This window comes from Athene noctua, chromosome 12 (assembly GCF_965140245.1).
Source record: "Athene noctua chromosome 12, bAthNoc1.hap1.1, whole genome shotgun sequence".
NCBI classification, from domain to species: domain Eukaryota; kingdom Metazoa; phylum Chordata; class Aves; order Strigiformes; family Strigidae; genus Athene; species Athene noctua.
The window spans coordinates 14,671,677-14,685,916 of record NC_134048.1 but is presented as its reverse complement, the minus strand read 5'-3'; the positions used below and the strand labels follow the sequence as shown (position 1 = coordinate 14,685,916).

At 56.1% G+C, this 14,240-nt stretch overlaps 2 protein-coding genes across 9 annotated transcripts; one reads left to right on the top strand and one right to left on the bottom strand.

Annotated features, from left to right (window-relative positions):
• Positions 1 to 505: 505 nt before the first annotated feature.
• THOC3 (THO complex subunit 3) lies at positions 506 to 4,454 on the bottom strand. The gene is made up of 6 exons (XM_074916064.1): positions 4,224 to 4,454; positions 3,550 to 3,706; positions 2,501 to 2,705; positions 1,988 to 2,149; positions 1,800 to 1,900; positions 506 to 1,479 (listed from the first exon to the last, which is right to left on the bottom strand). Exons 1-6 carry the CDS (start codon positions 4,404 to 4,406, stop codon positions 1,316 to 1,318), a joined length of 972 nt encoding a protein of 323 aa, XP_074772165.1. The 5' UTR covers positions 4,407 to 4,454; the 3' UTR covers positions 506 to 1,315.
• SIMC1 (SUMO interacting motifs containing 1) lies at positions 4,453 to 12,534 on the top strand. 8 transcript variants are annotated; one of them, XM_074916056.1, is made up of 10 exons: positions 4,453 to 4,668; positions 6,265 to 7,008; positions 7,250 to 7,467; positions 8,076 to 8,202; positions 8,546 to 8,691; positions 9,151 to 9,330; positions 9,801 to 9,929; positions 10,886 to 11,042; positions 11,121 to 11,205; positions 12,141 to 12,534. In XM_074916056.1, the coding sequence occupies exons 1-10, from the start codon at positions 4,582 to 4,584 to the stop codon at positions 12,374 to 12,376; spliced, it is 2,109 nt and encodes a 702-aa protein (XP_074772157.1). In that variant the 5' UTR covers positions 4,453 to 4,581; the 3' UTR covers positions 12,377 to 12,534. The 8 variants fall into 8 exon arrangements, with proteins under 8 accessions (XP_074772157.1, XP_074772160.1, XP_074772158.1 ...); XM_074916059.1 differs by having other exon boundaries at positions 7,247 to 7,467; positions 8,076 to 8,145; XM_074916057.1 differs by having other exon boundaries at positions 7,247 to 7,467; positions 12,156 to 12,534.
• Positions 12,535 to 14,240: the final 1,706 nt, after the last annotated feature.

The window sequence follows — 14,240 nt, the reverse complement described above, 5'->3', positions numbered from 1 at the left end:
GCAGGGGCACGAGGCTACAGGCAGGCCGTGGGTAATGGGGCACATCGTGTTCCCCAGCAAGGCAGGGCCCCGGGCAGTGCCCAGGCTTGGCACAGCCCTGGAAATCCTCCATCCAGAGCCAGCCTCGGCTTTGACTGATTTGCCATCATTTACCAGCAAAGAGCTCAGCTGTTACCCAGGCAGCATCAGCAGAGCAGTCACCTGGAAAAGCTTCTGTCAGAAGAAAATACTAGGGTAGGAAATGATAGAGATCTTGCAGGCAAGGTCTCCATCACAGGCAGGGTGCGCCTGCACCAATTCTGCGGTGACCCCGCACCTCCTCTGCGGTGACCCTGCGACCCAGCGTGCCGAGGCGGGGGGTGGAATGCAACCCCCACAGCTCTCCCTGCGGAGTGGGGACAGGGGACACACTACTCGTCACCCCAACCCACCCAGGGCCGGTAGCGTGGGACAAGCAGCATCTTCTGCTGGGGCCACGGCCATGCTGCACCCATGCTGGGGGGTGCTGCCAGGCGGGAGCAGGGTGATGGGAGCAGGACAGGGCCCTGCGGCTGTCCCCATCCTCTGTGCAGTGTCCCTCATGTCCCCTGTCCCCAGCGTGGGGGCACAGCGCCGCCTGGTGGGGTGACAGCACGGGACAGCAGGTGGGGACAAGCGGGGGGGACAAGGTAGACAGCGCCCCAATACAGATCCCTCATCAGCCAGGACCTCGCCGTGGCCAAGGGGGAGGAGGCAGGGAAAGGGAGAGCAGCTCAGCACCCCCCCAGCAGCCACAGGCACCTTCATTACAGAAGAGGATTTATCAAAATTAGAAAAAACAACCACACATACAAAAAAAAAAAGCCCCAGCTGGGGAAACATCCCCCAACTCACACCCCTCCTACCCTCCCCTCACTGCCCCAGTGTGCAGAAGGAACGGGGGATGTCTGGGAGGGGAAGGGGCAGGCTGTGCTCCCAGGGCTGCCCTCGTCACCAGAGCAGAGCTCCTCTCACAGAGGCTCCTCCCCAGCAGTCACCCTCAGTGACTGACTTTCTTTGGCCACTTGCCTTTGGAACAAGCCCCCCCACACCCCAGAGAGGAGGCAGCAACCCTCAGACAGCAAGAGGGGCCCTGCTAGAATCCCCTCCATCCTCCCCAGCACACAAGCTGCTTTTTTACAAATGCTCCCAAGAGCGGGACACAGAGCCAAGCCAAAGGTCGCAGCACTGCCAAGGAGGCAAGGAGGGGAGCCATCTCCTTACCCCGACCTACACTAATTAAGCACTCTCCCACCCCCGAGAGCAGGGAAGCGCTGCCTCCCCCAGTGCGGTTTCATTAGGAGTCATTGGGGAGCCCAAAGAGCTTGACGGTGCCTGCCTCCCGGCTGCTGTCGTATTTGCCATCTTTGTCGTCACAGGCGAAGGCCAGCAGCGGCCTCTTCGGGTGCCAGGCCACTGTGAAGGTGGGGGACTCACACTGCACCTCCCAGAGCTTCTCTCCTGCATGGAAAAGGGGCCACGTCAGCCTGGGGAGCCTCCGGCCCTCCACTGCCTCGTAGCATACACCAGAGCCAAGCACCTGCTGCTTCTCTCCCGCACAGGGCAGAGGAGGAACAAACGCTGCTTCAGCGCCTTTTAATCACCTGGTGACAAGGCACAGACATGACACGCAAATCTACAGCAGACTAACAAGGCAAAGGCTCCCCCTCATGGCACTCTGCTCTTCCTCAGCAGACACATATACCCAGTGCCCTCCCAGCTCCACCTGCACTTCTCCATCCAATTCCCTCCTTGCTGTTCCCCAAAAGCAAAATCGTTACCTGTCTCCACCTCTGCAATGTCAATGAAGTGATCTTCTGATGCTGATGCCAGCATCTTCCCATCATGGCTAAAACTCAGAGTTCGTACAGGCCAGTCAAGCCTGCAGCAACAGAGCGAAGCGGGCAGTGAGCCATCTGCACGGTCACCAGAGAGGGGAGGCAAAGAGCTTTGAGACAGCACTACCTACCTCGAGAAGCACCTCACACACACCAGTTCATCCACGTCCCAGAGGCTGACTAATGCGTCAGCACTGCCCGTGGCAAAGTACTTCCCCATGGGATCAAACTTGATGCAGATGCAGTTTGAAGGATGAGCGTTGATAGACTGAATGGGTTTCAGCTCTGGGTAGCTGTGGAGAAGAAGGGAGAGGGCAGGAAGCAGTGAGAGGGGCGTAGTGCTCATCTACAAGCAGAGCAGGCACGAGGCACAGCGGGACTGCCAGCAAACCAAGCTGGTGCAGGGCCACACTCTTGGAAACCTTGAGTGCTGAGTGAATGGGGCAAAGCATCAGGGTCACTCTCGGGAAGCCCTGCCCAGAACTGGGGCAACCTCAGCTCCAGGCACGTTTGTTCCCATCAGAGGGTGGAGAATCGCTGGAGTATGGGACTTCAGTTCCCCAAAAGCAACAAAGGGGCTTGTAGACAGGTATCTGCCACAGCCAGCCCAGCTACCCTGCCCACCCACTGCCACAGGCGCCTACCTGAGGATGTTGATGCAACCGTTTCCATTAGTGAGGAAGAACATGTTGTTATCGTTGTTCCAGGAGATCTCGTTCACCTCAAACTTGAACTGTTCCTCAGCTTTGGAGCGATGCGTCTTGGCATCAATAAAAGTGACCACGTCATCCTTGTTCCCCACTGCAATGGTCTGTCCGTCAGGGCTCCAACAGATGTTGATGTTCTCCCCTGGAGGGACAGAAAGGCAGCAGGTCCCTCTTCCACGCAACAATCCAGAGCAGCCATGAGTTAAGCAGACAGGCAGCTTTCATTCCTGATTCAAGGCCACAACATGCTCTACTAACTCCAAACCATTCCCAAATGGGAAAGATTGCCCGGTCTGCAGTCTAAAACACAAACCCTATATAGTAGCTCTCCAGCAAACACAGTTATTGAAAATCAAACTTAACAGAACTGCAGCTTTAAGCCAATGTGACCGCATCACTGCCCTTCCCATTTCAGCCAAGATGGGACCACAGCAACCACCAAACAAGGTCAACTCAAAGATCCTCTGAATCCAGTAATCTTTGAGATCCCAAAAAAGCAGAAGCCAACAATAAATACCTATGAATGAGGGTAAGAACAAGGCAGGCTGCAGTAATACCATTTCCAGCCCGGACAACTCAAAACTGGAGATTTACAAGGGCAGAGATGGCATCTGTGTTAACCAGCATATGAATTCAAGTAACTGTTGTCTGAATCCACACAAACTTCTACTTCCACCATGGCTCTCTGCAACCATGTCTTTCCCCAGTCTCCAACCTTGCAGCCCACAGACTACAGAGACAAGTACAGAGGACATTTTAACAGTCAGCATCATATATCAGTAGTTTCTCCAGTCCTGGCACCAAGTAAATCAGCCCTCGCATTCACTGCCGCTCCTTACAGATGGGTGCAACACAAAGGTAAAAAGAATTGGGAAAGCTGCCCCGATTGCCAAGACCCACAGGAAGGGTCCAAAGCACTGCACCACTGCAGATGGGTCCCCAGCAGCTGAGGACCCCACAGCCCTCCCAGGAATGCAAGGACTCACCTTTGGTATTGACAGTGGCGATGCACTTGGTGGTGCGGACATCCCAGATGCGGATGGTTTTGTCCCCAGATGCGGTGACGAAGAGGTCAGGGTTGCTGGGGTGCCAGCAGAGCTGATCCACACTGTCCCCGTGGCCCCGGTAGTTGTTCTCCTTCACCTGGAGGGAGAGGACAGCCGCTCATGGGAGGGATGAGCCCATCTCCACCCACCTCCTGCCCTCAAGACCAGTATGCTGCATCCCGCTCCGCTGCCGGTTACCGGATGGGGCTGGAGCCCAGCCCAGAGCCCCACCGCCACTTCAGTCACGCTCCCCACCCTTGGCCAGCCGGGATGGAGGAGCCCTCCCCACCTCCCCAGCCAGCCACCAGCTCCCGGCCCGGCTCCCTGGCCCGGGCACCGGCCTGCGGGGTCCTTGGCGACGCTTGTCTCTCGGGACAGACCCGAGTACCCGCTTCTAGCCCTGGTACCGACCACCGGGGCCCACTCCCGGTTCGATCCACCTGTCCGAGCACCCAGGCCAGGGGGGAGTCCCTGGTACCGGCCCGAATCACCAGACCCAGCCCAAGTGCTCCTGGGGTGCCCCGGTAACCGGTCCAAGCGGCCGCTCCAGGCGTCCCCCAGTGCCCGGTAAGGAACCGCCGCCCCCCCGCCCGCCCGGTGCCGGGGGAGCTCACCAGCCGGTCCTTCTCGAGCAGGAAGACGCTGGCGGTCTTGTCGAAGGAGCCGGAGGCGAGTCGGCGGCCGCAGCAGCTCCAGGCCACCGAGTGCACCTTGGCGCCGTGCGCCGGGAACTCGCGGCTCCGCGTGTTAGCGCGGAACAGCTCCTGCATGGCCTGCACGTAGGGGGACAGCGCCATGGCGGCGGCGCCGCGCCGCGACCGGGCCCGCCGCCGCCGCCGCCCCGCCCCGCCGCCGCGGCTGACGCAGCTTCCGCCGCCGCCCTAGGCCCGGCCCGGCCCGGCCCGCGGCCCGAGCGCTGCTGCCGCCGCTGCCAGCCCGTGGCGGGTTGAGCCGCCACCGCCCGCCGCGAAGATGGCCGACGGCGTCGTCCTCCTAAGCGACTCGGACTCTCAGGGCAGCCGCTCGCCGCCGCCGCGGCCCGCGCGTCCGCCCGCTACGGTGAGTCGGGGCGGCCCCTCGGGCGGGGAGGGGCGGCGGCGCCGCCTGCCCTCACCAAGATGGCGGCGCTTCCGCCGCGGGCGGGGACACGGAGCCTCCAGGGCCGCGGAGAGGCGCAGCGGGCCCCGAGCCCCGGCCGTGCGTTCCCGGGGAGCGCGGTCCCCTCGGTCACGTCTTTCCCAGGATGGTCCCAGCCCCCAGGGATCCCCTCCAGTCTCCCCCAGGAGGGCTCCTGCCCCCTGGGCCGCCTCCCGTCAGCAGAGGCCCGGTCCCCAGGCGTGTCCCCCCGGGGTTCTAGCCCCCTTGGCCGTGTTCCCCCAGGAAGATCCCAGCCACGGAGTGTCATGGTCCCCTCGGCTGCAGCTCGAGGAGGGTTCCAGGCCGCCGGGGCTCAGCCCCCGGTCGGGTACAGCCCCCTCGGCAGGGCGGCCACCATCCCCCTCACCTGGGCCACCCCGCGGCCGGGGGGACGATGGGCCGGTGCGGCGACAGCGGGGCACAGCCCCGGCTCTGGGGGGAACGGTCTGTCCGCCCCCCCGCACCGGGTGCCGTTGGCCCCGGTTCTGATGCAGTTTTCAGATACCGGCAGCTGCGCAGGACGGGCCGGAGCCGGGGCGGCCTCCAGCCCTCGGCTCCACCGGCTTCCCGGAGCACGCCAGGCCTGCTGGGTTTTGCCACCTCCCCAGGCTACATGCGGCCCCTCCTTGGGAAAGGCAGCAGGTCTGAGTCAGGGGAAAAAAATGGACTTAAATTGTCCGCAAAACGTGTTCCTGCTTTAAGATGCTGAGGGTTTGTGTTTTTTCTAAGCAAACAGGCGCTGACCCTTCCCAGGCATGTCGAGATCCTGAAAAGTGCCGTGTCCTGCCTGGCAGTGGTGCAGACAGAGCTGCCTGCCCCTGCTGCCCCTCGGACAGGCACGTTCTTGGAGCTCTGGGTGCTGCATCACCTGGCGTGTCCTGGGTGGGAGTCTCCAAAGTCTTGGGGCTGCTGTAGCTCTGCCTGGGTGCCGTGGATGTGACGGTAGCTCTGTTCCCCGACACTTCTGTCTCTGTAGCGGGTGAGGTCGTGCCGCAGGGTGGGATGCTGCGGGTCCGATCCTGCACTGTTCCTGCTGGTGCTGGGCAGGAGCCCCTGGGGACAGGAGCACTCACTGTGCTCCCCTTGCCCTCCCCAGGCACCCCAGCAGGGCCGGCATTTCCCCACCCCAGGAAGGCTCCCAGACCTGCTGTGGGTCAAGGCAAGAGGTGTTTGGAGCAGGGGATGCAGCCATTCGCCATAAGGAGCCCCAGGGGAAGCAGGGGGTTTGTCTCTGCCAGGAGCAGGGAAGAAGAGCCTGGGTTGGGCTTGGGCTCAGCTGTGCTGCCAGGGCAGGCCAACACTAGAGCTTGGGGCTGCCTCCCCACAGGCTGTCCCATCCCCTCGGCCAGGCAGTGGGGTTTTTGCCCCTGGTTTCTCTTCCTGGGCTGGTGCCAATGAGCCCCTTTTCCCCCTTGGGCTAGAGTGACAGTGCCACCATAGCAGAGGTCCCTGGTAGGGGAGGACTAAGGCACTCAAGTGCCACTGTTGCTGATAGCGCTGACCCCTCTGTTCCTGCAGGAGATCATCGATCTGACCTGCGAGGACACGAGCACAGGCCCAGCGCCATGTAGCAGCCTCACCATCATTGACCTGACGGAGGACACATGCAGCCCTCCCCACAGCCCCAGCTGTACTGACCAGCACGCTGAGCCTGTGCCTGCTGTCTCAGCAGCACACACATCCCATGTCCAGCTCTCATCCACCACAACACAAGAAACAGAGGCAGTGGTGAGGCCGAGCCCTCTAACACCCTGGCATGGTGCTCCCACAGAGCCCAGTGCCACCACGGACACAGCAGAAAGCACAGAGAACTGGAGCTGCTACTCACCCCCCTCCAACTGCCACAACTCCTCCTGCAGCCCAGAGCAGAACTGCAGCACTACCATTTCTAACAGTGACTTGGGCTCCCTGGCCAGCGCACAGCTGGACTTAGAGCCGCTGGCCCTGTCCTTCTCCAGCCTGGACAGCAGCAGCAGCTCGAGAGATGGTGACGCAGAGGAAGAGACTCCCCACCTCTACTCGCAAAAAGAGCTCCCCCCAAGGCTGAGCCCTGCCCCAGCCGTCCCCACAAGCCCAGAGAAGCCCCAGGAGCCTTTGCTGGTAACAGATGACTTACCGCCACACAAAGCAATCCAGCAAGTGGCCCCAGACAGGACCAAGGCTGACAGCAAGGCCTGGCTGAACAAACTGCACTATTTCAGGAGGAGCGGGGTCCAGCACCTCTTTCTCCAAGGCATAGCATCCAACAGGGAAACACAGCAGGTAAACAGGGTTCAGAGCATCTGCTGCCAAGCCCAGCCAGAGCCTGCTCAGAGTAGCCCCTGTGGTAGAGGATGGAGCAGTGGCAGTCCCTGCTCCGCTTTACCTTTTGAGGGAAGCTTTGCCGGGCAGTTGGGATCTCTGGTTATTGCAGTTCCCTTCATGGCAGGTTCCATGTCACAGCTGGGTCCCTCTGTGTCAAGGGAGCTGGCTTTCACCCGTTGCTTTGCCTTGTATGCAGCAGGAACCTGAGCTCATCTCCAGAGGGAAGCTGAGCATGGTGCACACCACCATGGAGGAGAACTTCCTGGAGGGCACCTTGGATTTCCTGAGCGAGTTTGTCTCCGGCCAGCGCTGTCCCCCCCAAGAAATTATCTCCCACCTGATCAGACAGATGCTGTTGAACTCCCACCAAGGGGAGATCCTGAAGGACACCTACATGTTGCTGATGAAGATCCAAATGTACGTGTTCCCTTTGCCGTGGTGCCCTGGGGCTGTCTAGGTGTTCCCAGGGGCCTGCCCAGCATAAAGGTCCATGTGCTCATCCAGAGAACAGGGAGCAATTTCCCCTGTAGCCCAGAGTGATCCTCCTGGTATCAGCACAGGCACACCCTGGGCTGTCTGAGGGTGGGTCAGGGACAGCCTGTGACACCAGGGAGTCCTCTAGGACAGAGGAGTGTGTTTGCCTTGCTCCTGAAGCACAGATCTCATTCTTCACTGCAGTGACATGGCAGAAATGCCTTCCCAGGGCTGTAGCGGGGCCCATAGGCTGGAGGTGGCTGGATTGGTTTTCCTGCTGCCCTCAGGGTTCCTGCGGAGAGGCACAATATTTTATGAGGCCACAAGCCCAAGAGTCCTGAGCCTCTCCATGGAGCACAGCCCCAGTCAGGTGCTTTCAGAAAATGAACATAATCAGGGGAGGAGAAAGGGAGAGGGCAGAGATGGAGAGAAGGCAGGGCAGGCCCCTGAGCAAGTGGGGGTGGGAAGGGCTGGGGAAGGGTGGGGGGCTGCCATGCTTCCAGGCAGACGGTCGGGCAGTTCAGCACAAATGGACAGTGCTGTCCTTGCAGGCTCCATCCAGCCAACGCTGCCACAGTGGGATGGGACTGGATGCTGCTGAAATACATCATGGAGGAACAGGTACTTGGCACCACGTGTCTCACATTGGGCAGGGATCATCCAGGACACAGCCTGAGGGTAAGCATTGTCCCAAGGCCTCACATGGCTGTGCTCTGCTGCAAAATGGGCCAGTCCAACATGTAGTTTTATTGCAGCCACTGAGGGCAGCAAGTCCCAGTTGGATATCCCACATGCATTCACAGTGCTCCCTATCCTGCTGCTTAGCTGGAGGCAGGTTGTGTCATCTGAAGAAGGCACAGCAACACAAAGCCTCTGTGGGTCACAGTGGTAGAACTGAGCCAGCCAGCCCTTCCTGGAGCTATTCATCAGTCATATCTGCTTATTCCCAAGACAGACAAATTCCCTGGTGCTCCTCAATCTGTGGCTCTGCCAGGCTCATACTATCTACATCTGCCCTCAGAACAAGCCCCCTGGCTGGCTCCTCTTCCTGCAGTATGTTGTGCAGACCCTGGAGGACGACTTCCAGCAGAACCTGAGGTTGCGCCTCCTGCAGAAGTCGATTGCCAAGAAAGTGCTTTCATGTGACAAGTGCTTCAACAATGTCAAGTAAGGGATGCCACCGCCTCCTCCCCCCCTGTTCTCTAACCAGATGCTGAGAGGCAGGAGCTCAGGCAACATTTGTCAAGACTCTAGGTCAGACTTTCAGACTTTCCAGGAAACAAGTTTGTGAGACAGAGGGAGCTGTAAGGCCCAGGTATAAAGAACAGGGGCAGGTTTACAAAAGCAAACCAGCAGAGATGATGCAAGTCATTTCCAGCTGCAACCTAGTGGGTTTTTCCCAGGAATTAGGTCAGATTTGTATTGCTTGAGACAGGACTGAGGAAGAGGCAGGTCTGTTGACAAGTGTATATATCCACTGCTCAGCACAGCTGCTCCCTAACCTGTCCAAGTGGGTGGGATGTATTCTTCATCCTTGGGGTCTTTCCTCAAGCTCCAAGTGGATCTAGAGGTCAGAATGCAGCAAAACCCGGCCCATCCCCACTAAAGTTCCTGTTTCTGTCCCAGGGAGGTGGTCGAATGGTTGGTCATAGCAGTTACGGGAGTCGGGTTCTCCAAGCCCCAGAAGCAGCCGCAAGAAACTACGCCCTCTTCAGCAGAAGCAAGGGCCGAACACAGCTCATCTGCACCATGTCAGGCCAGCACTGACCAGGCAGAGGTGGCTCCACCAGCTTTCTTCACCCAGAAGTAAGCCCCAGAAGCCCCAACTCCTCACTGGCATCATCATGGCGCCCAGGTCAGGGAGGAGCCAGAGTGGCTCCCTGTCAGGTCAGGTGACCGGTTTTGCTGGGTCTCCTTCGGGGTAGACATAGATTTGGTGAGCAAGAGACTTCCTCACCTGGTAGGAAACTGGCTCAGTAAGCTCCTCCTCTTGCATGTAGTGTAAGGCTGGAGCTCTTGGCCCACAGCTCAGGCTGCCTAGTGTTGCTCCACCAGTGCTCAGTAGAGCCACTGAGACCTCCTGAGGGCCTGTCTGGGGATTAGCTCTGCTTCCAAGAGCATCAAATTCAAAAGTCACCAAGAGACATCAAATCTAGCCTAGTGTTTCCTACGTCCCTCACTGCAGGGCACAAGGCTGAACAAGGTGCCATCCCTACTGCTTTACTTTGCAAGCTGAGGGGTAACGTCTCCTAGTGTTGACTGTCTCTCTAACCCAGGGTGATGCTCCTGCTCCAGCGGATGTTGTCCATCGCAGTGGAAGTGGACAAATCCCCGAACTGCAGCTCCTGTAAGATCGCAGATGTGATATTCCCATTTATACTGAACATTCCCCTGAGGAGCCAAAGGTGAGAGAAACATACCCAAGGCAGCATCTGCCTGTGCGAGCAATAATCTTATTCCCAATTTACGTCCAAGTCTGGATGCATAAAATACCATAGGGTCATTTTTGACCCAGCCAGCAAACACATGGCTGTTGGACTGACAGATCCCATGGAGACAGAACAGCACCAGCTGAACACATCTCCCCAGCTCCTGTGTTGCTGAGAAAAGTTGATTCTCCCACTTGTTATAGTTGCAGTACCTTAAAACTGTAGAGGGTCTGAAAAGTAGCACTCTGCATCAGCATGGTCAGATACTGGCAAACACATCACTGATTTGCAGGGACAACTGAGAAGCTCGTCAGAAATATAATGCAGTTTTTGCAGCTCTGCCTTGACATACTTTTGTTTGCTTCTCTAAGAAATGCAGCATCTGAAGCCAAAGCACAAGGGTTCTAGTGTAGACATGAGACCACTAGACCCACAGACATTTCAAAACCGTGTTTGCCAGCACCAGCAGTCAGCCCTTTCAGACCCTTTTAGCAGAACTTTCTCTGACCACACACCAGGTCTAATCAAGCCAAACTAACTCTAACCAAGCTATTGCTCCTCCCAGCACAGATCTCCTAGATCCGGCGGGCTGCTGACCCCACTTCACACTTGCTTGGCTGTGCTCCCTGCAAGTCAGCAGGAATGGGTAACTTCTGCACAGGCTGCTGGGCAGGGTGAAGTGAAGCAGCTAAGCTTGCTTCACAGACCGTACCGACCTCGAGTTGCCACAGGTCAGACCTAAGGATGTAAATATGTCCATGGCCAAGCTGCCTAACGACGGTCTCTATCGCATCTGGTGGTTTTCCTTCCACTGTGCTGCTGGGCAGCCCCTGCAGCAGATCAGCACTGATGGGACACCAGGAACATGCTAGAGCAGTTGTCCCAGGTCAGGCTGTGCTGTCTCCCTCAGAATAAATCCCTTTGTCTTCCAGGGAAGCTTTCTTAAACACCATGGAGAGCCAGCTCCTGCGCTGCAAACTGCTAGAGCTGCTGTTCCAGCATAGTTGCGAGGTGCCCACGACCTTGCCCTTGTCTCTAGCCAAGATCCTGTACTTCCTGAGCCACTCCTCTGTGCTGCTGCAATACCAGGTATCTGGTCCAACTTCTTCACCTTGTTTTCTCATGGGAAAACCTCTTCTAATAACCAGTTACTGTCTTCTGTCATAGGATGAAACAGCAACATGGCAGAAATGGGATGAGATGCTGCAGTACTTGAGTTTGATGCTGACGAGTTACCAAAATGTAGTACTGGGTAAGCAGCTTGTTCTGATCTTAATAAACATGCTCTCATCAAGAGTCTGCAGTAGAACAGCTGAAGTACCCTTCCTCATCACTTTTTAACTCATGGTAACCGAGTCTTAGAAATATAATGTGCCTCTGTCTGTACTAGTAACTGTTCCCAGCAGTCAGAGCAAAGAAGTCCTGTCGCATCAAGCAGAGCACCCAACTTGCTTTGTCAGGTTTAGCCCCTAAGAAATAGCCTACTTCCTAAAGGATCTATCCCAGCACTGAGAATTACACAAGGGTGTGTTTGTACCCACTAAGTTGCACACATAGTGGGTGGAAGAAGAGGGGGGTTTAGGAGGAAAAGCAGAAGGCAAAGGGATGATAAAGCCAGGATACACTCAGCACTAGGTAAGATGGGGCAGGGAGCACCACCCACAGTAGCCATGGAAGGAGCAGCATTTCTGACCCGAGGAGAGTGGCACAGTCAGAAACCACTCCTGAAAACTTTCTAAAGTCATTTTACCAGAAAGTTCTGAAGTCTTTTCCCAATTTCTGCTGCTTTAGCCCAGGGTTAAGGAGGAATGGAGAGGAAACCACCATCTCATGTGCAGAGTCTTATTCTCCCTGAAGCCCTAGACGATTACTGTTGTTAAGCTCTTTGGAGACTCTCCTCTGCAGCTGGACAGCTGTCCAGTCTGTCACTAGCACAGGAGAAAAGGATGCTACAAGCCCTGCCCACTCCCCACTTCTTGGGCTCTCTCCACATGCAGACTGACTTCCAGAAGGGGACTGTTCCTTCTTCCACCAGGCTAGTCTCATGCAGAAGCATCAAGGATAACCATGAGAGGACCAGCACAGTTGCCAACCGCTCCTCACCGCAGCTCAGCGCTGCCTGCAGCACGCTGCGATCTGTCCCTCAACAGGTCAGGCAGCCCACTGTGTGTTGCCTCTCCCCACCAGCATTTCCTCTTGCAGAGCACTTGCGGAGCTCACTCACCGACCGGATGGACTTGATCGTTCAGAAAGCCAAGCCCAAGCTGCAAGATGATGATGACATCAGCCATCTGGACATTCAGCTGAAGATAGAGGACTTCATCAGCCGCATGCAGCAGGTTCTGGGGCAACCTTTTCCCCTGCAGATCATGGAGAAGTTGTGCATGCTTCGGGAGTTGTTCCTCATTATCACTGCTACCTGATGGAGACAACCACCGCAGCAGGAGGCACAAAGAGCTTGGTGGTTCTTTGGAAAAGTGTCTCATTTATATGGTGTTGGAATTTCTTTTTAAACTTGCTTCATCCTACAGTTTCACAAGGCACTTTGTACACTTTTAAAAAATAAATTATTTTTGTATTTGCTGAGTCTTCTATCTTGGTGCCAGCTGTGCCCCAATGAAGTACAGAGCATTGTCAGCTGTATCTGGGGATAGCATTAGACTAACACAGCCATAAACTGACAGTAGTTTGCACAGCAAGCAAAATGCCAAATCACTTTTTCAATATTTAGGAAAAGGTAATAATATTTGAGAAAAAAAAGCAGGTGTCAGCTGCAGTGAGGGCACTCGCAGTGCAGCGATCCCTGAGCAATGCTGCTCAGTCCTCAGGAGAGGAACATTTCTGTTCCCAATCAAATACATCTACATGACTGCCTGAGGTGATTAGCATGTCAAGAGGGAGGACTGGAGAGCAGCATTAGCTGAAAAGGCTGCTGCGCCTCTTCCGGATGCAGGAAAATGTCTGCACTGCAGGCAAGCATGCATGATGAATATTCAATTCAAATATACTGCCATCAACTCAAATCACAGCTGAGGTCAGGCGGCAGTCAGACGTTTCTACAGGTCTCTTCACACCGTTCAGAAGAAACACAGGTTTGCAGTGGGAGAAAGATTCCTGTAGCTGCCCCCCCACCCCTTTATCTGCCCCTGGGGTAGTCGAGCCTTGGCAGGGTCCTAATGAGGAAACAGAGCCTCACAGCACCAGGCAGCACAGTCAGGGTCAGGAATGGAGTAGTCCTGATGTTGGTGCTCACCACACAGCAAGGCCTCATCCAGAAGACTGGCTTCAGTTTGCCCAGAACTGTTTGGAAGGGTTTGACCTGGGGCTCACAGGTTTGCTCCTTGTTCTTGAGGAAGCCTCTTCCCAACTGCCAGAGGGAGAACAAACCACTGCCCCTCTAATCCAGGGCTAAGCCATCCAGGGAAAAGTGAAGGTCTGGTTTTGTGAGTAGTAGCCAGAAGTATTCCCAACAGTAACCTCCCAATACTCTCTGCCCTAGAAAGCGGCTCTCCCTACATGGCATGCTCATTCACATATATTTTCCAGTTAGGTCCTTTTAAGTGGATTAGACTTCTATAATTAGATGAGAAAAGAAGCCACATTCCAGCAAGAGGTCCATAGTTATGGATGTTATTTTCTAATCTGTTGGTCACATCCCCAAGAATGATGCTGTAGTAAAATACAGAAAGTAGAGCAAGTATATCACACCAAGAGGCCACACTCTAATCCCAGTCTTTCCAAACTGAACTATGAGATTAGTCTGTGTAACCCAGACATGCAGCAGCAGCCTGTACCAGAGTACCTGGGTGCTTCAGGATCTATTTCATCACTTTTAGTTCTGCTAACAGTCTAGGAGCAAGGAAACCCAGTGTTCAGTTCAGACATCCCCAGCCCTGGAGAACCATGTGCTCCATCGGCAATACCTGGGCAGCTACAAATGCTACAGCAGCACTCAGACCAGAATTTAGAAGGTGGCAAAGCAGAGGTGGCCACACCCCTGGGAGCTGGGCACCTCCAGGTAAATACCAGCCCAGCTCCCACACTTGGGCCCACCTCCACCATACAGGTGCAAACAGCACACAAGCTGCAAGTCTCAGGAACATGAAGAATCACCATTTGAACAGCTTAAGAAAACAAAGATTTCATGTTTCATCTGCGTCTGGCTTTAAACCTAGTTTCCCTGTCAAAAGAGAGTTTTACAGAGCAAACATTCCACCCTAGCACAAGTGCTGCCAGAGCCTTATTAACTGCACAGCCCCATATTTCTTCCACAGATGCTTTGTCAGC